This window comes from Contarinia nasturtii, unplaced genomic scaffold (assembly GCF_009176525.2).
Source record: "Contarinia nasturtii isolate CC-2019 unplaced genomic scaffold, AAFC_CNas_1.1 Cnas_scaffold_285, whole genome shotgun sequence".
Lineage (NCBI taxonomy): Eukaryota > Metazoa > Arthropoda > Insecta > Diptera > Cecidomyiidae > Contarinia > Contarinia nasturtii.
The window spans coordinates 5,744,713-5,771,356 of record NW_022197640.1 but is presented as its reverse complement, the minus strand read 5'-3'; the positions used below and the strand labels follow the sequence as shown (position 1 = coordinate 5,771,356).

At 31.6% G+C, this 26,644-nt stretch overlaps 1 protein-coding gene across 6 annotated transcripts in view; it reads left to right on the top strand.

The window, feature by feature from the left end:
• Positions 1–24,652, top strand: part of LOC116337651 (poly(rC)-binding protein 3) — a 171,153-nt gene extending 146,501 nt beyond the window's left edge. For 3 of the 6 annotated variants that reach the window (XM_031762396.1, XM_031762394.1, XM_031762395.1), the window contains 9 exons: positions 1,219–1,275; positions 7,418–7,534; positions 7,892–7,988; positions 9,659–9,822; positions 11,129–11,245; positions 12,579–12,710; positions 14,944–15,037; positions 15,210–15,489; positions 17,025–17,656. In XM_031762396.1, coding sequence (XP_031618256.1) covers positions 1,219–1,275; positions 7,418–7,534; positions 7,892–7,988; positions 9,659–9,822; positions 11,129–11,245; positions 12,579–12,710; positions 14,944–15,037; positions 15,210–15,489; positions 17,025–17,433 — 1,467 coding nt within the window. In that variant the 3' untranslated portion in view covers positions 17,434–17,656. Of the gene's footprint in view, positions 1–1,218; positions 1,276–7,417; positions 7,535–7,891; positions 7,989–9,658; positions 9,823–11,128; positions 11,246–12,578; positions 12,711–14,943; positions 15,038–15,209; positions 15,490–17,024; positions 17,657–23,172 lie in introns of those variants that run through there. The other 3 variants (XM_031762398.1, XM_031762399.1, XM_031762397.1) reach the window with 3 other exon arrangements.
• Positions 24,653–26,644: the final 1,992 nt, after the last annotated feature.

The window sequence follows — 26,644 nt, the reverse complement described above, 5'->3', positions numbered from 1 at the left end:
TTGGTTGCGGCTATTTTCATGCAACGATGAATAAAGATGCTCATTGTTATAGATGATAGTGGAATAAGACACAGACAGAAAAAAACCCGACAACAATATGATCTCAAAATCCAAATAATAACAAGACTGTAAAAATAAATCACAAAGGATATTTGGTCGTGTGTGTGTGTGTGTTTTTAAGTTTTTTATTCGCTTTTTTATCACATTTTATCGCAACAAAATTCAACACGAAAAAGTATGCGATAAAAAAAGATGAAATTCTAATGTAAAACAACACATTGAAACGAAGTTCGCATACTTTTCTGTGTGTGAACAAATTTATGCATATGTGTCCGATGAAGTGGAAAAAGATGCAGACAAAGAAATGCTCACAATGTTCCAAACAGCATCGACAAAGATACACACACACACACACACACACATGGGGGATAACAAAAGAATGATTGGAATGAGTGCAAGAAGTAGCACGATTTGTGAAGAGCTAAAGGCAATACACGACCAATATAATAATATAGATAGTGTGTGAATGCCGTAGAGCGATAGAATATAAAAAAACAGCAATGTTTGAAATTCTTTAACTGACTCAACATAGAACTATTGAGGATGAAAAACTTGTTTAGTTCAATAACATTTACTCGCTAATAACATTTACTCGCAACCTTAACGTACCGCTATAATGTATAACGACGCCAAATAGCTTAGCAGCATTTGTTAACTGTGATGACAGTTGTGGTGGCAATGGCTGCTTCGATGGTGGCTTTGATGTTGATGCCTGAGTGGATTCTAGCCATTCAATCAAGAATAAACAGCAATAACGATGATCGAACAATGTAATTATACAATAGAAATAGAGAAATATCGATTCGAAAAATAAATCCGATGACGTTATGTGCGAATAGACAATGGTCACTTTTATGCTAGCTTTTATGTATTATTGTCTTTTGTGAGTGGTACGAGTTCGTATTTTTGAAATGATAAAGATTCGATTTGTTTCATGGACTTTGAGGATGAGACCATTGAGCAAACGCCAATCAAATTAATAGATTAAATTATGAGAGATTCATTATTGAATCCAATATTAACTCTAATCCGATTTTATTTTGTCATTAAGAATCAATTTGAAGAAAGTATCCACGATTTTCGTAATTAAACTAATCGTTATGTTATTTGTTTTATTTATCTCATTTTCTTTCTCTCTCTTTTTTTTCATCTTTGCAGGAAGTTGGAAGTATTATCGGTAAAAAAGGAGAAATCGTTAATCGGTTCCGCGAAGAGGTAAGTCGATAATATTTTATACTTAAATGAGAGATTTTCTTCATCTCGACTTGATTTAAAATTGACGTTCTGCTCTTGATGGCGTTCATTGGCCAATATACACATCATTAATTAACGTGTACACTTCGACATGATGCGACAGAAAAGAAGATAAACGGAAAGAATAAGAGATGGAGCAAAACACGATCAGAGGTCATATTAATTTTAAAAATATCTATTTAATCACTTGCTGATCACATTTCGTGGCATGGTTGAATTACGCTATGAGCACGATGGCAAACGGTATTCGGTTGGTGGTTGTGCACGATGCGAATAGCGAACAATTTTATCGGTATCGATGGTGGATAAAAAATGCTTCGAAAAGCTTAGCAAATTTAAACTTTAATTAAAATGAGACACCAAATACAATCATCAATTTGAATGGAACAAATGAAAAGAGGAATGTTGCATAATACTCAGTCGTTTGGTCGCTCTGTTGATATGGCAAAACATACACCATGAATAAGTTATTTATGAGCGGTTATAAATGATAATAAATTGCTTTGCTAAACCGCCCGAATCGAAGTGGTTGCAAATATTTAGATTGATTTTGATAATTTTTCAATTTCAATTTAACATTATTCAACGTATTGATTGTGGCTAAAGATTCATTATGTTACCTATTCATTTAATCAACTCTAATGGATATTCCAATTAAAATTTACTTAACTTCCCATATTTAAATCTGATCAGCTTAGCTGACTGAGTGTTAGAATACATTTTAAATGCAAGTAAATGTATACGAAGCGACGACAGCGAGACATATAGCGACAGAGAGCGGCAGAGATGGTGAGGGGATAGCAATCAATAACAAAATGAAAGAGAGTGAGATGGAAAATATGGATTCAGATTGGCAGTCACCGAATCCATTACAATTTATGGTCCAAACCATTATTTTTATCTATTCGAAATGTGGGAGTGTGTGTTTGATTATTTGCATGTACATCGGGTACATCGTGTACATCGTGTACATCGTGATGCACATCCATTCATTCAGCTTTCAAAAGTCAGTCGATTTTCACTGGTGACATCAGTTTCAGATGTGACATTGTTTTCGTTTTAATTGAAATTGATTTAATTAAATGTTGGTTATTCATATCATTGTGTGAATAATATCGTGGCGTGAATGAATCTATTTTTTTCTGTTTTGTAGAAAAAACGAGCAAAAATCAAATCAAATAAACAAAATAAACGGAAAGCAAATGGAGCAAAAAATAAATGTTCAAGATGAAGATAAATAAATGAACACAAATAAAGAACTGCTCTATTCAGTGAAACATGAATATCATGGAATGACCGCGGCTTATATTAAATAATCGATATGTATCGCATTGAAATGATGCATCGAATCATTAAAGAATATCATTTTTCAAGCATCAGCACAGTAGCACACGAACAAAAGAGTCAAAGCAAAATTAACGAATCACGTAAATTGTGATGGAAATATGTCATTTACACACATGTCCGCTGTATGAAAATGTTTGTATGTAATATTTATCACAAAAGCACCACTCATGCTCAATCAAAAGTTCAATATTTGTTACAATTCATATCTAGGGGCATTTTAGTATATGCGAATGTAAAAATATGACTTTTCATATGCGCCATCCGCAAAATGTGTATGAAACATTCGACACCGTCCGCAAATTTGTATGAAACATTCGCGACCATTCGTTTCCATTTGCAAAATATATATGAAAAATTCTTTCGCATATGGAACATTCGTATAAGTCGGAACCCCCTAGATTCATATGGTTTTTTTAAATTTAATATATATATTTTTTGTGACATACATTGCACACGTCCATGTGAAAATTATTATTTTATCGCAGAATGTAATTTTCCATAATTCAGCTTCATCCATTCATAATGACTTTCATAAGATCCATGAAATTCGGTTGATTTGAACGTCTGTGTTTTCCTCTTATTCAAATCACTATTTGCACATTTTCTGAGTGAAAGAGTTGCACAAAACTTAGTTTGTTTAACTTGAAGTCATCAGAAAAACAGATACGCCGCCAGCCATGTTGAGTTGTGTAAATTATGATTCTTCCGACTAAAACAGAGGTAAATGAAGAAGACACTTTGACTTTTATCATATTATAATGGTAAATGCATTGCAAATTGAACAACCTGTTTTCCACGAAATATGACTAGTTACACGATGGGTTCGAAGTGACTTTAAAACAATGTTAATATTGATACGTTTTGCACACAAATACCCTTAGAGAAAATATAACCAAAATGTTTCGATTTGCCGAGCACCAATGTCGAATCATTCGATGCCATTCATCATCGTCACTACACGCACATACAAATGGAGAAAGCATATTTGATCCGTTTTTAGTTTACGTGCTTTGTAACAAAACATAACCCGCACACGAATTGGACTCCATTGAATAAGCAATATTATAAATATTTTACGATAACAATGTTGTTGTTGTGCATGTAAACATAAATTATTGAAAAGTTTTGCGTACATAAAATTGTCTTTCACATTTATTAATACATGCACTAGACTGAGTTAGAATAAAAATGGGATTCGTCATAGCTTCTGACCAGAGGTCCAATTACCAGCCCGTCCGCCCCGAGGAGAGTGGACTTGTATTTATCCTATTACAAATTGAGAAGGAATTGCAAAGATATTTTAGTTGTTTTGAAAGTGTCACTTTTGTTAGATACGAAATTTACATTAGATATAATGTGATTTTGGAAATAAGGATCGAAAACTTAAGAGATACCATCTAACTTATTTCTCAAATTGCTTCTTGATAAAAAAAAAATTATAAAGCCGTAACTTCAATAAAATTTGATCATTCCCTCAATTCTTAATCAGAAAATAACTTGAGACATATGTTTCGAAAGTGTGTTATCGACAAATTTCACTTTTATTCGTACATATGTATTATTATATATTGCAGTTTGTAAGCAACATATAAATTGCGTGAACAAAATACATGTGACTGCAAAATTGTGAATAGTATATTACATGCACATGCACACATCATATGCTAGTAAGTTAAAGTATGAAAAAAAGTTGGAAATTCGTTTTGGATTTTATGGCAAATAAAAGGGGATCACCAAGTGAATAGATAGAGAAGCAAGTGACAGTAAAACGAGAGCCGCCGCCCTTTGCTACAAAGTGCAATTTCAAGCAAAACCAAAAAAAATATATATAAATGAATGACGATGGATGGCCCCTCAGATTATTAGGTCATTTGTGGATTTATGATCATGTCGAGGTACAATTACAATTTTCTCTCGCAATGCTATATTTATTTCGACACAAACTCCCCAATAAGCCATTGAATCCAACTTGGTTTGTAAGAAAGATTTTATGTTTGCCGAGCATATTTGCCACTGATTAAGTCATTCATGTAGCCATAATACTTTGTTGTAAAACATTATTGATAACAAGTTGGATGATATGAGAATTCTTGTGGATTGTGTGTGTGCTGCGATAGAATTCGATAAAAATTGTGTACCACTAAATTTGGCTTAACATTTTCGATTTTCCGATGCGCTCATATTTGTACGAGAGAATATTGCATTTATTTTCAATGGTTTTACGCTACGCACATGCACATTGTTTCGGTTCGAATTGTTTAATACATTTTAAATAATTTTGTAACATTGTTGTGCACACCAGCAAACAGTCGATAAATTATTTGGGTTGTATTGTAAAATTCCTGGTTTGTTGTTGTGTGTAAATGATTGCAAACGCTTGCAAATCTTGTCCTAGCTGTACAACCATTGCAAGTTTGTAATACGATGTGGATATGCTGATATTTACTAAATGCGAACGCTTCTCTCATTCTCATTTGCCGCAGCACATTTCTGTCGGCTGCCCGTGTCCATCGGACCGACTTCAATTGATTGCAATAAATGGGGCAGAATTTAATTTTTGTTCAATTCATGAACATCTAACCCACGTGTAATTTCTGTTTTTCCAAATAGAAATTCAGTTTCGGTACGAAACACAAGTCAAAAGCACAAATAAATGCATTATTTATGCTTGTTAGCAAAATATCACACAGTTATAATAATAATCCATCCATGAATTCGGTTCGTTTGTTGTTCATTTCAATGTTGTAAAATCGAAGCAGGATAAACGAAATGATTACAAGTACACGCACACCGATACACGGTGAGTGTGTGTGTGTGTGTGTGTGTGTGTGTGTGCACATGTGCCACGATCAAATTACATTGTAACAATCAGACATCTATTATTGCATGAACACAATGAATGGTTTGCGGTGGCTACGAATATAACCGACTCAAACAATTGAATCGAAAAACAATCTGCAGAAATGTGGAAAATTCATGAAACTTTGATATGATAGAAAAAAAAAACATAAATATTTTGAATTTAACATTTCACGAACGTTTCGTTTATCTGGAGCTTATATTTTCCATTTCGAACATTGTTAAGACTATTTTTTTCACCTTTAGACATAAAGTTTGACTTCAGTTTTTTGGCTATGAAACAATTTTTGAACGAATATGGTTTCACACGTCCAGAGTTCGGGTTAAAATGATTTTTTTTTGTCATTTTGTGCAAAACCATTTCGATAGGTAATCTTGCCTGAAAAATGACTTGCTGTAATTCTCAACCTTCTCTACACCCCACAATCACCCACAATGATTAATTTAACCAAATGAATGAAGAAGTAAGCAAAAAAGTTAGAGTATGAGATTGTCTCTAACACATTGTCGACCGTCGACAATTCAACTTATCAAAAAGCTTAAAAAACACTGTTGTCTCGGTAAAATTCTGTCAACTTATTATAATCTCTGTGACATAGCAGATCGATTGAATGAAAGATGAAAATGTAAAGTGATGTACAATTATTGTTCTATCGCACATTCCCATAAAGAACCCTAGTTAAAACCCATTTCGAAATTGTATTTGTGTTGACGAGAACATCAATTAATTTTGTGTCATATTGAATGTGACATATTGAATGTCAGCTACAGTATTTTTGGATGAAAAAAAAATGAATGTTTCCATGCATTTTAAGTTGACATCATTCACTATTTATAATTCTATTCATTTTGAGTTAACTGCGATTTCATAACTAGAGCAGTCGCAATGAGAAAATTTTCAATGTTACTACAAACGGTTCCAATAGGGTTTGCCGACGAAGAAAAAATAAATCTGAAGAACAGACCCAATAAAGAATTTATGTTACGTGCCAAAATCAAAGCCAACGAGAGAATGTAGGACCAAATGTGTACTACACTTACAACAGCATAAATGACCTGAAAAATCAAATACACAGGAATCTAGAGAGAGCGTGCGTGATTCTTCGTGTCACTAGTTTCATACGCAATAACCGATTTCTGCCAGAAAATCGAAATTATTCATTGAACAGAATAAGTTACAGGTAAAATGGAGCACACAGTTTTTTTGGTTCGGCCACGAATTTACCAATATAGATGTAAGTATTCATCATAATTTGATGGCAACTGGCAACCATATCAACTATATATAGAGACGACTGCGACAGCGGCAATGTAGACACAGTATGTTGTCACAAAGCCATTGAATTTGGTTGCCAAACGATAATGCGTATAATTGTCCGTTATTGTAAATATAATTGAATATTTACACATTAATAAATGCTATGCTCGAATTTTGTGTTAATACTTTATGCAGCACACGGTGCTAAAAACGCCTTTAAAATGCTCCTTACTATCGCAACGGTCGGTTTATTCGTTAGCTCTTCGCTGTCCGACCTTATGTGCTCTATGTGGTGCGTACATTTATGTTGCTTGGAAAACAGCAAACTCACCGTACGCTTATGCATGTGGGCGAGTCAACGTTTATCCATAAATATTTAATCATATCTTTATTGTAATTTTCAATAAATGACACACTTTAATGAAATATACTGGAGGCAATCCGAATATAATCAATATATGTATAATGAAGTTGCAACCTTAAAAAAACTTAACTTATTGTTAAGAGCACATTCGGAAAGTACATTCAAGGTATCGGCCAATGTCATTGATGACAGAAACGTTAGTTTGATCAGTTTTGAGTTTGACTTGTGAAAAACAATTTTTTTTCCTAATCCAAATATGTTTCATTTATTTTCAGTCTGGTGCAAAGATTAACATATCGGATGGATCATGTCCGGAGCGAATAGTTACAGTTTCCGGATCAACAAATGCAATTTTTAAGGCATTCTCACTAATTACAAAAAAATTCGAAGAGGTAAACATTGAAACCCACAACGAATTCCTATGCTTATTTTTTTGTTCGAAAGTTTCATTTTTTTCAACAAAATTATTTCTTCAATCAAAACATTTGACATTATGGTTAAAAGAGACAATTGTTGATTGTGAAGAGCATATTTATTTATTTATTTTTTAAATAAATTCAATATACGATTTTTTTAAATTGAAATAACCATTCTAAAATTAATTTTATCCAATTCAAAAATATTTCTAATTTTTAATTCGTTCTATATATCATTTTATTGTTTGAGGTGGTTTTTTTGATTTCAATATGATATCATGGCTGAAACGAGAGAAAAAAATCGTTTAATTTAATTTGCGTTTGTTTTTGCAGTGGTGTTCGCAATTCAATGATAATACAACAACCGGTGGCAAAACTCAAGTACCCATACGATTAATCGTGCCAGCTAGCCAGTGCGGATCACTAATTGGTAAATAGTTGTGTTGTGTTTACTATTATACGGCGATTAAAATGATACTCATAATTGAGAATATTGAATTTCGTGAAATATTGAATTCCAAATATCAATTACACAGTTAGTAACTTCTCCCTCCCATCCACCAAACTATAATCTCTTACATATTTGTTTCACACTTTGAACTTTTTATCGGATATGAAATCAATAACATCATATTATTTCCAACCATTTCAACATCGTTTTTACGATAAATGAACGACGCACACAATTATTACATATCTTTGAAATATCCAAACAAAGCTACTGTAATAAACGTTGCATTTTAGTTAGAATTTTATCATTACAAAAATATCGGGGGTTTCAATAATGACAAAAAAAAAACAGAAAATATTATTACGATTATTTCGAATGAAAATACACTGTTCATTGAAGCGAAGAACGTATACATAATATTTCAGTTCTACCTGAAACCAGAAGAGCACAAAATAATAAACACATTTTGGGGAGGGAAAAAACATGGCCCCTGTAATCGAAAACGATATGCATTGATACAGATATTGTTGTTGTGGTCAAAGGTCCCTACAATATTCAATGTCCCATATTTGATGCATTTGAAATGAATGTGTGCGCAACAAGCCGTATTGAATTTTGGTTGGGTGGAGAGAAAAAAAGTGACTCAACAGTAAACAACGGCTATTCAACGCATTGTTTTTGGTAAAAAGCACGCGGACATTCATTTTGAAGTGTTTATTGTAAACATGACTTTATTTAGTTTGGTCTTTTCATTGTGGGAATGTTGCGATGAAGTCACACAAATATACGAATACATCAATAATTGAACTGAAAACGCAGCAATAATAATTGAAAAATAAAACCTGAACATGAAAAGGCAACACATCATTTCAAATAGATACACATAGTTGGATAAATGAAATGTATATGTGGTAAAAGGTATTTTTCACCTTTCCTATGTTAGCCATCACAACCAATTTCTTCAGTTCAGCATATCAAGTGAAATATCATCGAGTCATCGAGTCATCGAGTGTCGTTTATTAAATTATTAAAGTGTAATTAAAATCGATTTTTTCTCGCAAATGGTCTCATCTCAGTGTAATGACAGAGATCCATATATACCAACCGTGATGGCAACATGCGTTGATCAACCATTATTATGGAATAAAATCCGTTGTGTAAGAGTTGTGAAAATGTAGCCCATTCAATATCAATGTTGAAAATTCAATAATGCCAATATACAAAGCTCACTGTGTACTGTGACCTGCTCACACATCCCGAAGGAAAACAATTGTTTTTAATTTATATATGCATTACACGCACATGATCAATCCTCAGATGCGGTTCGATGTAAGCATAAATTTTAATTTCTCATTGCGAGGTTACACTGAATCTCAACCCGTGAGATCAAATTTTTCAATTAAATTTCCCTTTTCAGCAGCATACTTCTGTGCTATTGTGATTCAATAATCAAATTGATTTTAATTCAATTAATTTAATTTTATGGCTTTTCAGAATAATCGAACTAAAACTAGTCGAACAATTTTATAATGAGTCTAATATTGATAATAATTTCTGTATTTTTTGTTATTTGTTCTGCCATTGTAGTCTTTCATTGTTTGTGTCATATCTTTTTCTTTCTCTTGTCTTTTCGTTTGGTGTCACTTTAGGTAAAGGAGGTTCGAAAATAAAGGAAATCCGAGAGAGTACCGGCTGTTCAATTCAAGTTGCAAGTGATATGTTGCCAAATTCAACTGAACGTGAGGTGAAACTGACTGGAACTGCTGAACAAATTACACAGTGCATCTTTCACATATGCTGTGTCATGCTTGAGGTAATTTTCAAATTGCCATCATTTTTCTTCGTACGTTGTACTTTTTTTATCAAGTGATTTTGTGTTCGATGGTTGTCATTATGATGTAAAAAAAACACACACTCGTACTCGGACGATGTGTTTGTGGTAACTGGACATAAATGTGAATTGGGTCATCGAGCCCATTGTATTGGATTATAATTACAACTGTGTGTTGATAATCTACGGATTTCAACAATGGCTTTGTGATGGGGTCAGCTTGAATTGCTATCAAATAGGAGTCTAGGTAAAAAAATATCGCTTTAAACACAGGCAAGTGACAACGCGAGTACGAACAAAAAATATGAAACTAAATCGTCAACTAGCGCAAAAATAACGCTGACCAACGATCGACTTAGAAAAAGCAGTATGATGAAAGCTTCATCATAATTTGGTTTGCTCAATTTTTCGTTCTTGTTTCCTTTTTTTACCTTTGTTCAAAGTATAAAACGGCGAATCCGTGTATGATGAAAACGAGCCAAGATCAGGAAAATACTGGAGTTTCATTAATGTTCTCTCTCTCTCTCTCTCTCTCTCTCTTTATGACTCCTTTGTCATTGAAAGAGGGCCAACAATGGAGAAAGTATATTCGAAATAAATTCAAAAACTTTACAAATACACACATTCCTTCTCTATCACACACATACATAAACAAGCATATGCACGTACGACGTATGTACACAGAGAGAGAGAGACACACACAATGAATGGCAACGAAAGGAAGAAAAAATGAGAAAACTTTAACTTTTGCTTAATATAACACAATTCCGAAGTCAAACGACTTAAGCTATGTGCACTGAAAGTGTAAACGTAAAAAAAATACTCGAAAAGAGTTGAAAGAGGAAAAGTTGTATGTTTTGTAATGTTATGGAATAATTTAATTTGTTCAGATTGGAAGTAAAAACGAAAGATGACACAGCGCAAGAAAGTACGAAAGAAAAAAGTGCATCGCCATGGAAATTGAGTTGAAGTTTTTCAAGTCGTTCGTGCTTTTTTTTTATCATCATTTATCGTACTACATTTTTAAGAAGCCACAATATACACCAACCAGCACATTCATTTGCAGATATTTAAAACCTTTTATAAGATCATTAAATTATGTGTGTATGCAATTGTGATTGTCTTCGTTACATTGTTTGCGGTGAAATATGAATGGGAAAATTGAACACAAATCTTTGCAAATGGCATGCAATAAAATTGAATTTTTCCAGCACATGCTCGCACTTTTTGTACGAAATTGAATTATTAAAAAAAACATATTTTATTTCATTTTTCTTGTGATATACAGTCGCCACCAAAAGGTGCAACAATCCCATATCGCCCAAAGCCACAGATCAATGCGCCCGTTTTATTAGCCAATGGACAAGCATACACAATACAAGGAAGTTATGTTCCAGCACAGGAGGTTTGTATGGTTTGCATATTTCATCGAATTAAGCCAATGACAAACTATTCTATATTTTTTTTATTATATAAATTCTATTCTCTATATACTCTTAATTCTTCACAATTTAAATGAATTTTTTTCTCTCAATGAATTAATCTCTATGAACACAAATGATAACAATGTTTAAATGTCTGTTTTTCTTTTGACAAAATCTTTCGGAATTCAAAATGATTTTTCTGTTATGTTCTTCTCGGTTTGTCGATATTTCTATCTCTTTTTCTCTATTTCTCTCTCTGTATCTCTCTGTTGCTCTTGATTCCTTTGTCTTATTCACACACATACACACTAAAACACTCACACATAAAAACACAATCATACATGTGTCTTTTGAGCACACCTTTTTTTGATAAACGCACATGCACATCACCAAGTCATCAAATCAAATAGCAACACATCGATTTCGCACCTTCACAACACATGAAAGATAAACCATTTCACTGAAAGTTCTGGAAAATTGCATTCGGTTTCTGGTTGCAATGTAAAACGATGATAAATATATGCAAGGGATTTTGAATGAAAAATTTGATGAATTGTTGAATTTGTGTGCTATACATGTGTGAGGAGGTAGACATACGAATACGGAGAACGACAACGGAAAAGTCATTGATCAAATTCCATAACGTATTCCTATTTCGATACGTATTAAGATTTCAACTTTACTTCTATTTCTTATATTATCCATTTCACCTATTCTTTGGATAGCAAATCTGTTGTTTTTTTGTTTCGATAAGCTTTAATCTGATTTGAAAAACATTTCTACTTATTAAAAAAAAAAACAAATAAATAAAACTAGCTATCTTACTCAATATATCTCTAATATATCGATTGCTATTTCGTCAATTAACAAAAATAAACTGACATAATTGAGTATTTCTCATTGTAATTTGTTTTATGATTTTTTTTTATTGTTTAAAACTTGTATCGCCTAAATTTTGCTTGAGCTCATTGATTCTAAATGACCAAACCGTAGAGAAGAAAAATATACACAATTTGATATTAAAAAAAAAAAACATTTTTAATGTGAAAATCACATTTTTTATCTTAAACATTTTCTTTAATTGATGGAACAACTGACTAAATTGAATTTTGTTTTGTTTGCCTCGTTCTTATTTCTTTTTTACATATTTTCTGAATGACAATGAAAACCAAAAAAAAAAAAAACAAAAAAAAAACACTGTATAAAACGGGCCCGAAAATGACATGAACGCGCATTCATTCAATGAAACGAATTTTTTTAAATAAATCTGTAAATGTATAACAATAACACAAATACACACCCAAACACGCACAGACCTGTACGGTATTTCCACTTGCGTTGGCCGGTGGTCTTCATGCAGGAATCTCAGGTTTAGCAGACCCACTTCTAAAAGGAACACATTTGTCGGCTGCAATGCCGCCACATCATCTGCAGCAAATACCCGATGTGAGTTGATATACGTTTTGATTGGTGCTGCCCTCCCTTTCACCACCACCTCACACATACACCAAGTTTCCTCCAATATTTTCCATTTTCTTTCTAAACAAAAAATACAGCCAATAACAGCCAAAAATCACATTCGTTTTTATGAAACAAAAACCAAACAACAACAACAAAATTACTATATAAATGCCATCCACCAAAATGCCACACATCACATGCTTCACAACCACTCAATTGTTCTGTTATTATTACCTCCAAATCGATTTCCATTTTCAGCTGTGTTATCAATAAAGCAACAATTACAAAAATAATAATAACTACAATAAAACTAGCCTCAACAACCAATCGAATCCAAAACTGCAACCGTAGACACACTGTTTCCAACTGGAAACATATCCAATCACTTTTCACACCATTTTACTTAATTTCTTCCTATATCTCTTATGTACACATTCGCCAATTTACTCTATACATTTATCTGTCAATCTGTAAATCTCTCTGTCACACACTATTGCTCTTTGTGTGTTTGCTATTTGTCAACTGCTCTCATTTAATGATCTTTTTTTTGTTCAACCGAAATGTTAAATATAATACCATGGCATACGGTTCTGCTCTCCATTCCTGCCTCCCTGCCTTCAAAATCAATTCATTTTTTCACAATTAAGTTTCAACCTCCAGCCTCCAAACCTGATACATCCACATCTAACCAAGCATTAACATACAATTTTGTCGAACTATTCTAATTTTTCCGTTGGTTTGATCATTATCGTGCTTTTGAATTTTATTTTCGTATTGAACATTTGAACATGTTTTAAAATGACCCTGTCCATACCATATACATACATACAATCTATACACAAATAAAATAAAAAAATACCAAAAAACACAGTAAAGGAAATCACTTTTGCTCCTTTTTCCAAACAAACAAACAAACAAACAACATCAACAACAAAAAAATATACTTCCCATGTTCAATTAATGATGTGATAGTGTTTACATTTTTTTATTAATGTAATTAACTCAACTTTTTGCTAATTAAATTCGAAATCGTATTTATTTATCTTCTTTTTTTGCTCATTTTGTGTGCATTTGTTTTGCAAAATTAATTTATTTATTCATTTTTTTTGTTGAAATTCTGTGGAATTCGTCGTTATTCTAATAGGATTTTAGTACGTTGCACCATTTCAAATTAATTTGAATATCACAGTATTAGTCATAATTAGATATTTATGTTGTGCATTTTAGTTTTATTTAAATGGCATTTTTAAATGTTGGTAAATGTTTGTTTTGTAAGAGCATTATGCAACCAAAAAATATATATACAATATATATAACAAAAAACAACACACATACAAACCGTCTTTTAAATATTTGAATATTTGTACATTAAAAGCAAATTGGTTTGCAAAAATCACGTATTATATGATCAAATGCAGCAGATATGATTCGGCAAACTATCTTTTAAAAATGGACGGAAAGAATACAATTTCTTTTTTGATTTATTCATTCGTTTATTGCATACGCGAACCAATTTGAGCTGCATCCGACCGCGCATATCTATAATGTTAATTTTAGTTTAGGTGAATTGAAGAAACACAAAAAAAGTCAAACAAATTAAATTCGCGTTGACTAATTGGTGCAAGCAGGAAAAGTAGTTTGCGTGAAATTTATATATGAAAGCATCGGCATCAAAACTAAATTTAGAGTGAAGATGGTTTCGTTCATAGCCGAATTTGTGGGCAGCACCATAAAGCTACTGCAGATTGATGACGTAGATTTCGGTCACTTTACGCATATTGCTTCATATAAGCGAAGCTGTATAAATCAGTTTTCGACTTGCATTCTGACGTGTTGTTTTTTCGTTTGTTTTTCATTTTCCCTTTGGTAAATGTTTTTTTGATTTTAGTTGTTGTGTGTGTGTTTTTTGTTTGTTTTGTCTTTCGTTTTGTTTTAAATATGTCAAATATGCAATTGTAAATTGGCTTCCTTGTAAATAACATTTGCAACTTAGTTTTATCTAATAAGTTTCACTGATATAAAAATATAAAAACCTTTTTTCCGAACGTAATATCCTGTCACTTTGTCACACACTGTATGCTACTTATGGAAAACTCCATTTAATTTTGACATCAAACTGGATTGATCTAATCTCTGTCTATTTTCTCTGTTTTGTCCTCTTTTTTTGTTTCGTTTTTCTGTTCATTTACTTTGATAAACGTGATATATGTGAGAGCAGATGAGCGGTTTGACTAAAAATCCATTGGCCGGTTTGGCAGCATTGGGATTGGCTGGAATGGCACCATCGAATACTGGCGGATTGAATCCAACTGGTGAGTGAATGATGCAAATTTATCATCAAACTGGTTTCTTTTTTTTTATGTTTGTTTGTTTCATTCTGTAATACAAAAGCATTCAATGGTGTTTGAATTAAAATTTTAATTACGTTATTGCGCGTGCATGTGTGTGCGTGCGCCATACATTTTCTATTTTCAATGAATATAGCATTGGCTGCATTGGCCGGTTCTCAATTACGTACAAGCAATCAGAATCGCAATCAACAGCAAACAAATCGACAACAACATGAAATGACTGTGCCGAATGATTTAATTGGCTGTATCATTGGCAAAGGTGGTACTAAAATTGCTGAAATTCGCCAAATCTCCGGTGCCATGATTCGCATTTCAAATTGTGAAGAACGCGAAGGCGGCAACACCGATCGTACTATCACAATCAGCGGCAATCCAGACTCGGTGGCTGTTGCCCAATACTTGATTAACATGAGGTAAGTGCACCATACATCAATTATGCTCAACATTTTCATTTTTTCTTCAAAGTAAGAAAACAAACAATAAATATGAAATACCGAGCAATCATTTTTAACATCATATTCGCGATAACTATGGGATAAATTGGAACATATTCTATGCCTTAAACAATATCTATCGAACCAAATTGATAATAATAAAAGGGATACATTTGAGCTTGATTTGAAAAAAAAAAATGGCGAATGCCAAACAACAGGATATGAAGTTCATTTGCATTTTTATCCGGCGTATTAAAGGTCTCTGTCTGACTATCTTAATCATTTTTCTTTTATTTTTATATACTCTTTACATCCTTATTCTTTCGTCATGTGATGAATTGACTTTACCTTTTCCCATTCAAAATTCTGATTTACTGTAGAAAAACTCGTTTCTGTGATTTAACGACACTGCATAGCATCGAAATTTTATCAATAAAACTGCAATCAATCCATTTTTTTTTAAACAAAAATCCCCGCCTATACCTTTCAACACACGAGAAATCATATAAAATGATTTCTCATACTTATTTGATAATTCATTTAAAAATTGCCTTCCCACAAATTTATATGTTTAATTTACAATATGACATTCATTCCTTTTCTCATGTCTTTAAAACAACGTCTCATTTCAACGGAGATGTAAAAATAACCAAAGGTACCAGAAGATTATAAGATTCTTAATCCTAACGACAATCCCTTTCCATTTTGTTGTTGGTATTCAATGTTGCGACATCAATCGATTCGATAAATTTTGTATTGCTGTATCGCTCTGTCGCTCCCATTCTACTGCAATTGTAATCTGTTGTCAAGCCACAAAATACAATAAAAAAATGTTGGCCAACGTTTATTGTTATGTTACTGTCATTCAGTAAAGTGTGGTATCTGTCTACCGGGCTTATAGCTGTTATAACATTTCCATGCTTGTAAATTAAAGTAAACCTTTATTTAATATGATTATAGTTTTTATATGGTAAAACCTGTCTTAAAAATAAGACTAAATATAGAAAAGACCATGTGAATCTCCTTAACCACCTGCAAATCGATATTTGTCCAACCAATTAACTCCCTTGAAAATGCGATGAAATCCAGTAAAATTCCCCGTAACTGAACACTGGATTTTACAAAATATCTATATGAAGATTAGCTGTCTTTTGTGGAATGTACGTTTGAGATTTATTTTGTGTCGGCTTGACGATAAGACGGTTTGTGGAGTAAATTTATACCTTTTTAGTGATTTGGCATCCCGATACCATTCTTACATCAGTGAAATCAAATGAATTTCGATGTACATTCCCATCACAGACACATACATACCAAATATTTCCAAAACTATATCCAAATAAATCCCAATTTCTAAATAGCTGTAATGAAACCTGATCCAAATTGAAAACGAAACATTTTTCAAAAAAAAAAAAAAAAAAAAAAAAAAAAAAATTGTTAATCATATGCACCAGATTTTCAATTCCACCAACGATCCACCAAAACTAATCCAAAAAAAAATCCTATCCTTACAGCGTCGAACTCCAGAAAGCAAATCTACAAGCTAATGATCAGACAACTCCAAATACAAATGGTGGTAATCCAACAACATCAACAACATCGCCATCTTCATCATCATCATGTTCATCCACCACAACCAATACCACCAACACCATCACTACCAACACCTTAAATAATCCTTTGGCATCCGCAATTCCATTGGCCCAATTATTGACGAAACCGGGCGCATTAAACGCGCTCCAAAGTTTGACAGCGTTGAGCAGCCTAACTGATATACTCGGCGGCTTGGCCAATTTATCGGCCGGTCCGCCCATACAAACGACCGGCGTTCATAGAGGCAAGCATCTTGCGTCACGCGTTCGAACCACCAATACCGCAAATGTGGAGAAAAAAGCCGACCGAAACAAATTTAATCCATACTAAAACAAGAAAAAACGATCTAGAAACATGAACATTTAAACAAAACGAATAGAATAATAATAAAGGGAAAGAAACAGAAAAATACGCGAAGGAACGTAATATAAAAGTCATGCAAAACAAACGACAGATTTATAGGATACACTTTCAGAACTGAATGATTTTTCTCATTTTTGCTCACGTTGTTTGTGATTGTTTCAAAAAAATAAAAAAATTATTTCGTATCATATGCATATTTTGGTTGAAATGCGCAAGCACAGCAGAAATTTAATTGATTTTTGCATATTTTTTTTTCGTATGATTTTGTAGAAACTGAAATCAGTGCGAATGCACGCACGCCGATATAGAGAGAGAGAAGTATTGATTTCAATATGATTGGAACGTGGATAAATTCAATTCACAAGAGATTAATTGGTAATTCTCAAAATTTCTAATGGCAACGCTGCCACAGCTATGTTAAATATTGTTTCGGTAATATTGAGCTAAGTGTTTTGTGTACATCGAATGCAAAAATCAATACTTCAAGTAACAATTCATTTATTTCCCATTATATATTGTGAGAATATTTGGATTTAGTCTTATTCAATTAAACAGTTTCTTTAAAGTAATTTGAATTAATTTATATATTTCAAACATAATTATAAAGTTTCACATTTTTAACGAGAAACACTTTGATAAATTGCAAGTGAATTTGGTTTTTTTACAACAATTATACCTAATTGGATAGCTTAATATACGAACAAAACCAATAACATAATCAATATTTTGCCTATGTATATACATGAAATATCGAATAGAATTATGCGCTTTTTTTTTCAAAACATCACAAACAATTTAGACTGAACACGTGAAAAGCCCATATGCTCAGTTTAGTCAATATATTTTTAATTGAGGGATTGACAACCACAAGATAGAAATATTGCAATTTTATTTTTTTATTGTTTTTTTTTTTTAATTTCATTTGGTAATTTGACATTGTAAATCATGTTCTAAAAGTGTTATATTTTCAATGCTTCGTCACTACCTATTTATTGGATCGAAAAAACAATAGAAAAAATGCAAATATTGACCAAATTCTAGGCCAAACTATGAAAAGCAGACTTTTTTGTAGCTTTAAGTTCGAAGAGAAACGTAACACTCAGTTAAATAATTCAAAGCAAAACTTCAGAGTATGAAAACAATTCAATCGATTTTATGTTCTTCATCCTAAAAATAAGATATAAAGCAGTAGAAAATGTGTCTTTTTGACGGAAAGAAGTATTGATTTTAAACATAAACAATAAGTTTGCCACCATTCTAGAATTTTGAGAATGAAAATTCATTTTTTTTTTTAAATTAAAATACGACCTTTTTAAAAATAGAGGAAATGAAATTATTGCAATGTGGTATTTTCCACTGTGAACACAAAAGTTGAAAACATATTGAACAATTTTTAATGTAAACAACATATTATATTTCCAGGTTATTATTTTTTCTTAAGTAAGTGATGAATTACACTGATTGATTTTAGCGTATTTTGATCAAAGCAATGAAACGACAACAACAATAACATATATTTTTACTGTCAAAATTTTGATGTCAAATGGTGTCGACATTGGTGACGGTATTTTGAAACAGACTGTGTAATCCATATTCATCGTATATGATCCTATGTAAAGTTCTATACTTGATCTAGTTCACATTGACAGTTCAAATCGTTCATGGACTGTGTGTTTCTTCTGTTACATGTACGTTGTAATGGACAAGTATAGTAACATGGCGTCGTTCAAATAAATTTAAAAATCCGTCCACTCGTGTCGACACCATCTAGCACGGTAGTAGGGATTTCATTGCTGTGATTTTGATCGTTTATTGTGTGTTCTCTTTCTTTTTCTCACAATTAATTGCAATGACCAACATATAGTCGATCACGTCGTTCGCATATGAAAAAGATAAGAATTATCTATTCTCTGTGACATAAGACGTTTTTTCATTCAACAAAAAAAACGTCTTTTTTTTCATTATAATGTGAATTTAAAAAACGCAAATGTAATATTTTAAAATTATTTTCTAGTGATTTCGAGTTGAAAAAAAAATGTTCCAATATCTCAAAAACGGACATTTTTCATTTTGCGAATTGTTATAATTCACTATATCAGTCATATTTCAGTACAAATATCTTCTGAAATGCCTATTCTATTGGGGTGAATTTAACTGGATGCCTATAAAATGTAGCCCAAGCGGTTACTTCCCCGCACAGTGCCAATAGACCTTTCTATCATAGAGGAGGCTAGGTACACGGCACAAACCATACCGCCAGATACACGCATTTGGGCGACACTTCTGATCAGATATGAACTAAGCGTTTCTAGTTGACAATCATCGTTGGTTACAGTCGAACAAACCTATATGCGTGGGGGCAATATGAGGCTACCAAAACATAAAGAAAAAAACAAATTGTTGATATTTAATTATTGAACTCTGTTTTTATTTTAAATTTGAATGAAACCTTTGAATCACCGATTAAATTTTTTTTTGTCCAATTAAAATGACGCATAACAACAAAATCCTTTGAAAACAATGGCAACTTATGCAATCAAAGTTAAATTGTGAAATGAAGGTGTTACTTGAAAATTGCTTCTGCATTCAAATGCATTCGAATGTGGTCAATCTCAATTTCATCAAAAGTGATTGAACCCTTGTCAAAAGGAAGAAAGAAAGAGTTATAATTACGATTTATTTGCTTGAGGTCTGCATAGTTCAAAGGAATGAAAAAAAAAAACTCGTTATTTATTTTCCAAATATTATATTTTCGAATCTCATTGGTTTGCATACTTGTGTGTTCCTTTTTGTGTCACACCAAAGCCCTGCGGTTCAACCGAGCCGTCTCTCGGACAGTTATGAAATTGTTAATTAAATTTTGATCGAGCTTTGGGCCACTATATGCCGCACATTTGTTTGTTAAATGCTTTATTATGTGTGCAGATTGAATTTGAAATAAAATGGATAGAGAAAATGATGACAAACACCGTAATTGAGTCTTTGCAATAAAATGTGATTAAATGTGACAAGGCAAACACTTTGAATTAAAAACATTTAAATGAAATGAAAGAAGTACAGATGAATTGATTTTCACATTTTTAAATAATCGGAGACAATAAATTACAATGGCGAATACATTTTCAAATGAAATTTTTTTACCTTGGCAGAGATTGAACAAAGCAAAACAATTGACAAGAAATGAAGCGAATGCGAGGAACAAACGCAAAAGAACATAAGAATTTTGAAGAAAAAAAAAATTAATCATTAGGGTCGTATGGTAAGGATCGTTTTTTGATCGTTAAACATTTGTTTTGTGGTCGTCAGATATTAAGACATTTGTGGTAGGAGATCTCACTTTTAAAGTCTGCAGGAGCAATACACATATTGTATTTGCACATAGATGATAAGAGTTGACATACAAATAAAGTTAATTAAAAAAATGGCCAAAAAAACGAACAAAAAAAAAATGAAAGCAAAAAAGCAGTAAAAATTGCACACACACACACACTCAAGAAGAGAAAAGATTGTTTCTAATTTGTAATATTTACACATGTAGACAAAAAAAAAATGTTAATGGCATAAATGAAGGTCTCGTTGGATATTTCCGTTGTTTGTTTTTGTTCAGTGTAAAAACGAAACTGAACAATAAACAATCGAATTAAAACCAATTATAATGATATAAAAATGGTACACAGTAACAGAATGAAAAAGTCAGTTCAATATTCAAGCTGATACAAGACGTAGTATTTTTTATACGGTTTTGTAATTTAACGTAGATTATTTTCTTCACTTTGTTTCCAACGAATAGTGTTACACATACACGAATCGGTTTCTAAAACGTATTTGCAGTAAATAAATAACACATGAAATAGACATTCATACACACGAATACAACCATTTGACATTTGCTAAAGCACAACATTTATAAATCGCCGTGTGAATACAAGTATTTTACAGTTGACATTTCTTTGAATGGACAACCACAATGTTCAGTCTTTAAAATTGAACAAACAGAAAAAAAACTATGAAACTCATTGGAATAACAAAATATGATATATTGAGCTGTATTTGTTTAGTATTTAGGTAGAATGTAATCAAATTCAAATCATTTCAACGGAAAACGGATAAATGCTACCACATATGGCATCATAAGCGATTATAACAACAAAATCTCATGAATACAATAAATTAATAGAATTTAATATGAAACTTTTACAAATGATTACAGGTTTTAAAGAAAAAAAATCCTTAGCGAATGTAGATGAAAAAACACACATTTTTCCCTTAGAAATTGGTACAAAAAAAATACGAGCACATCTAGATTTGGCAAATTGTTTATTCATGTCTCTTTTGTTTTTGTTACATAAGGTATAAGCATTAAGCACACATATTATATTAGAGAGATAGATAGGTGATTTTGATGAAACTTCAATAAAGAGACAGAAACATGGACAAACCATGGATGTAAGGCATTATTTTAGCTTTTCGATTTATGTTCTCATTATCATGTAAACAACAATTGAATAATGTCGAAATGCTCTTCATATATAAAATATTCACACACACACACTCATGTCATAGCCGTGAAGATATTACACAACCAATCGGATACCAAACATTTGATATTTCCGAGTATTTGGTAAAATCGGCTATTTAGTGTCACATTAAATTCGATGATTTGCTGTTGTGCACCATCTATGAATTATTTAGTCTTTAGCTGATAGCCGCTGATGCTATTCAGTCATCATTTTATTCGTATTGTATTCTGAATTATTACGATTATTATTATCATCATTATTATTATACATTATAAATTATATGAATAAACGTGAATAAGTACCAATTAGATGCTGGAATATTAGGCCAACAACAGCAACAAAAAAAATGATCACACTTTGGTTATTATAAGATTATTGATTATATAATATAAAACAAAAATGAAATGAAAAAAAAACAAAAGTATTCACAATTGTTTGACCACCAAAGCATTTGATTTATACAAAAATTCAACTATATACAAACAAATAAAGGTGTAGAACGTATAAGAAGAAACAAACAAAAATAAAAAAAAACCAACGTGTTTTGCTGTTTATGTTGCGTTATTTTTAGTGTGGAATTATGGAGATGCATTGATTTGGTCGTTCAAAATGAAAATCAACATTGCGGTTGGATCATCGGAACGTGCGCTCATTATACAAGGAGTAAGTGTTGTGTAATGCGAATGATTGCGGTTGCAGTTCAACGAAAACAAACAAACACATCGATTCTCACCCAATCCTTCCTAAAATTTTTAAATGATATACCCTTGATACTTTTGTCCACCAAATACAATCAACTCTATCCAAACAAACTTTTGATTTAAAAAAAAGTAATCTTTTGTTTTATGAGACACGTACAGGAGCAAAAAAATAAAAACGGTATCCGCCACCTGAATTTAACGAAATAATCATTTTTTGAATTTATTCAAACATTTTCCGCTCATCATTTCATCTCTTTTTTTAATTTTTCATATATTCATACCTTTATTTATAAAAAAAAATTAAACAATATTTCGGGCTAAGAAAAAAAGTCGCCATCCTCAATGATGGCTTAATGTTTGGAAAAACACTCAAAAAAAATGAATTATGTATTTTAAGTAACTGTTTTGTAATTTATGTTCATCAAATCACGACTAACGTTGAACATTTTTGTTTCTCTTTTCTTTTCTGGTTTTTATCGTTTCAGAATTTCGATGGAAACCGCTGGACTTCCAATACCTGGATATCACTACATTGCACCGAATCACATAGTTAAAGCTCCAATTCATTGAATGATAAACACACATATCAATTTCAGTGATAGATGAACAAAAAACAAACACAAGTAACACTTATTGTTTAGCTACATATGCAACGCTACCAACCACCAGCAAACATTTGTTTCAGCAATTTTATTTATTTTTTGTCTTTATCAAACTCTTAGTATATTTGCCTTTCCAACTTTGATTCAATTTTTGTTCACCTATTTGGTGCATTGTTTGATTAAAATAATAATAATAATATATATGTAAATCAGTTCTGTCACAAATGATTGTGTGAAAATCTTAATACTCATACTTTTGCGCATATTTACATTCAATTCAAACTTGTTCGTTTCTTTATCAATTTTTATATATATACAAAAGATAATTTATTTGAAATTCATACGTAATAATATTGTGTGCGCGTCATTTTCGCGGTCGGCTCAAATACGAATTTAAACCAAAAGAAATTGCTGATTACTAAATGATTAGTTGGTATGATTGATATAAATAATATTTAATCGTAAACCGTTTGTGAATGTGAAGAGAATTATTCTGTGACTCATAAATTATTATCAACACAATTCAATGTTAATACAATTGGAAATTTTGTGATGTGATTTCCCACATTTCATTTTAATCGGATGGAAGGATGTGATTGTGTGTGTGTGTGTGAGATTTGCAAATTTAATAAATCACACATACACACACTATCAACATGAAACATATGCATAGAGTTTAAAAATAACAAACACAGGTAAACACACCATCATAATTGTTGTGATAATACATATGTTTAAAGCGATTTAATCGAGCTGAACAAATAAAATAAACTGAAAAATGATTTTTGATCGAAAGAAAATTTAGAAAATAGTTTTAAAGTCACGTGAAGAGTAGGTGAAAAACAAACCGATACTACGATACGAAGTAAGAGAAAATGAAACGAAGAATGTTGTTACGGCAATATCTCTTTATGTTTACTGTTTTAACTACAAGACGCGTATCGTTGGTTTTTATTTTATCAATCATAGAAAAATTGATGTGTTGTGTTTATTCTCATTAAAAGAAATAACAAATGACTTGCATGTTGCGTTTTGTTCAATATTTTTTTGCAAAGCATATCTTCATAATTAAAACAAAGACACAAATGAGCTGATAACTTTTTCTCAACTGAGAGGGGAAAGATGTTACTTATCTCAGTCATAAGATTCTTGACATGGCAATGTGTATATATAGTCGACAATCTTATTTATATCTCAAGTTATTCTGATCAAATATTTAACAAATAAATGAACAAACAAATGAAGAATACAAACAATCTACACAACAAAACACGGAAACGGCTCATGTGTGCTTTAAATTCTTTCGGGCATTTGGAATGTTTGAATGAAAGAAGGAAAAAAAAACTAAAATACTAAAAAAAAAGTAATAGTCAATCAGTGCAATAGCAAACATTGTCGACACCTTATCATTTATCGACTATTAATTTTTCCGTTTCCATTCACACAATCGGTTAATGATCAATTTCCATTTTTCTGTCAATATCTCAACAGCTCTCGATAATTTTTATTTCTGTGGTTTTCAACCGAAGAATTCATATTGATCAATTATTAAAATTGATGACAACTTACGTGACCACACACTTGCCGCCACACACAGACACACACTTAACCAAATTGAATAACATTTGGTGATGAATTCGGTGTGATTTGTCACCAATTATGATTTAAATCGAGAGCATCACTTCTTATTCCTCGGAATTAAATTTTTTTTCGTCATTCATTTTCTTAATCGTGTGTTTCTTTTAAAAAAAATCGTTATTAAAGGGACATTTATTTAGATATACAAGTAAATCATCATGTAGAAACAAGTAAATACGAAACGGTAGAAATTGATGTCATTCTAAATGAATTTTTAAATGTAAATCTAAATGTAGTGAAAATTATCAACACTTTACACAAGCACCTAACATTCAAAGTGAAATTTGTTCAAAGATTTTGCACAATTATACGAAATGAAAACCAGCGGGAAAGAACACACAAAATAACAACGATCACAGTTCGCAGTTGAAGCAAATCGTCGAATTAAAAGTTTTTACACTCATCGCTACTTTTTCGTAATTCGATGTACTGTCAATTTTTGTGTTTTCTTTCTCTCTATCTCTTTCTCCTTCGTTTCATTTCGTTTCTCTCGTGTAAAGTGAGGACGTATAGAAAGTGAACAATCTCTTTGCGACAGGATGGCAGATCATAGAATGCAAAAACATTTACACATACATATTTAACAGAGTCTACCTTTAACTATTATATTTAAATTTAGTACACTTGAAGCTCGAAGCGAATTTATTATGACTTGGAAGAAGAAGAAGAAGAAGAAGAAAACACAGCATAACTAGAAAATATTATTATTCGCATGTTAGTTGTAGTGCATTCGAAGTACAGTTTTGAAGCAGAAAAAGAATCTTGTTTTTAAGAGGAGAAAACGTCTATTGTATGAAGAGTTAAATTTCAATTTTTCCAGCAATTGAGAAATTCACTGAGGCTAATCACTTCAATTATTATCACTGTCTTCATTTCCCAAAGATATTTTTTTAAATATTTATTCGGAGTTTTTTTTATTGATGATATTTTCTTTTTTTTTATATTTGAAATAAAATTTATTTGGACTGATTTAATTTTGAAATCATTATGATTGGCGTTATTTATATTAAGATTCAAAGGATTTGTTCGTTCATTTGGTCAATTGAAAATTGATAAGCAAAATAAAAAGTGACTACAATAATTTAAAGAAATGGAAATGAATCGCAAAAAATGGGACAGATGTAAAAGCAATTAAATTGAAACAAAGCAAATAAAAAACAAAAACACTCACTAAAATTATATTAAATTATTATTGCATTGAATTTATGAATATTTATAGGGATAATTGAATATATGTGATGAATTCATATAATGAAAAAATTATTGTGTTGATTCTGTGTCGATTGTTGGAAATTCGCTGTGAAATGTGCGAAATCACAATTTCACCGAAGAAAAAAAAAAACTTTAAACAAATATTTCTTATGATGCCAAAAAAAATTCTCATCTCTCTCGCGTGCGATACACAATTCGTATGTAGAAAATAGAAGAGAAAATATGCCAACAACAACAACAATAACAAAAAAAAAAGACATTTACATAATAGTAATTAATTTTTAAGATGCAAACTGAAAGCGTATTAGAAAAAATTCGAAGAATCGACTGATAAGGAAAAGAAAAGGCGCGGACATATCGCAACATTTTTCGAACTATTCTCGATCGAAAACATTTTCCCGACATGTTTAGCTCTCAGACTAAGTAACTTACACACGCATGCATAATGAGACGAATCTCTCTGTGTACAAACACAATCATCATAAACTTCATAAAATTGAGAAGA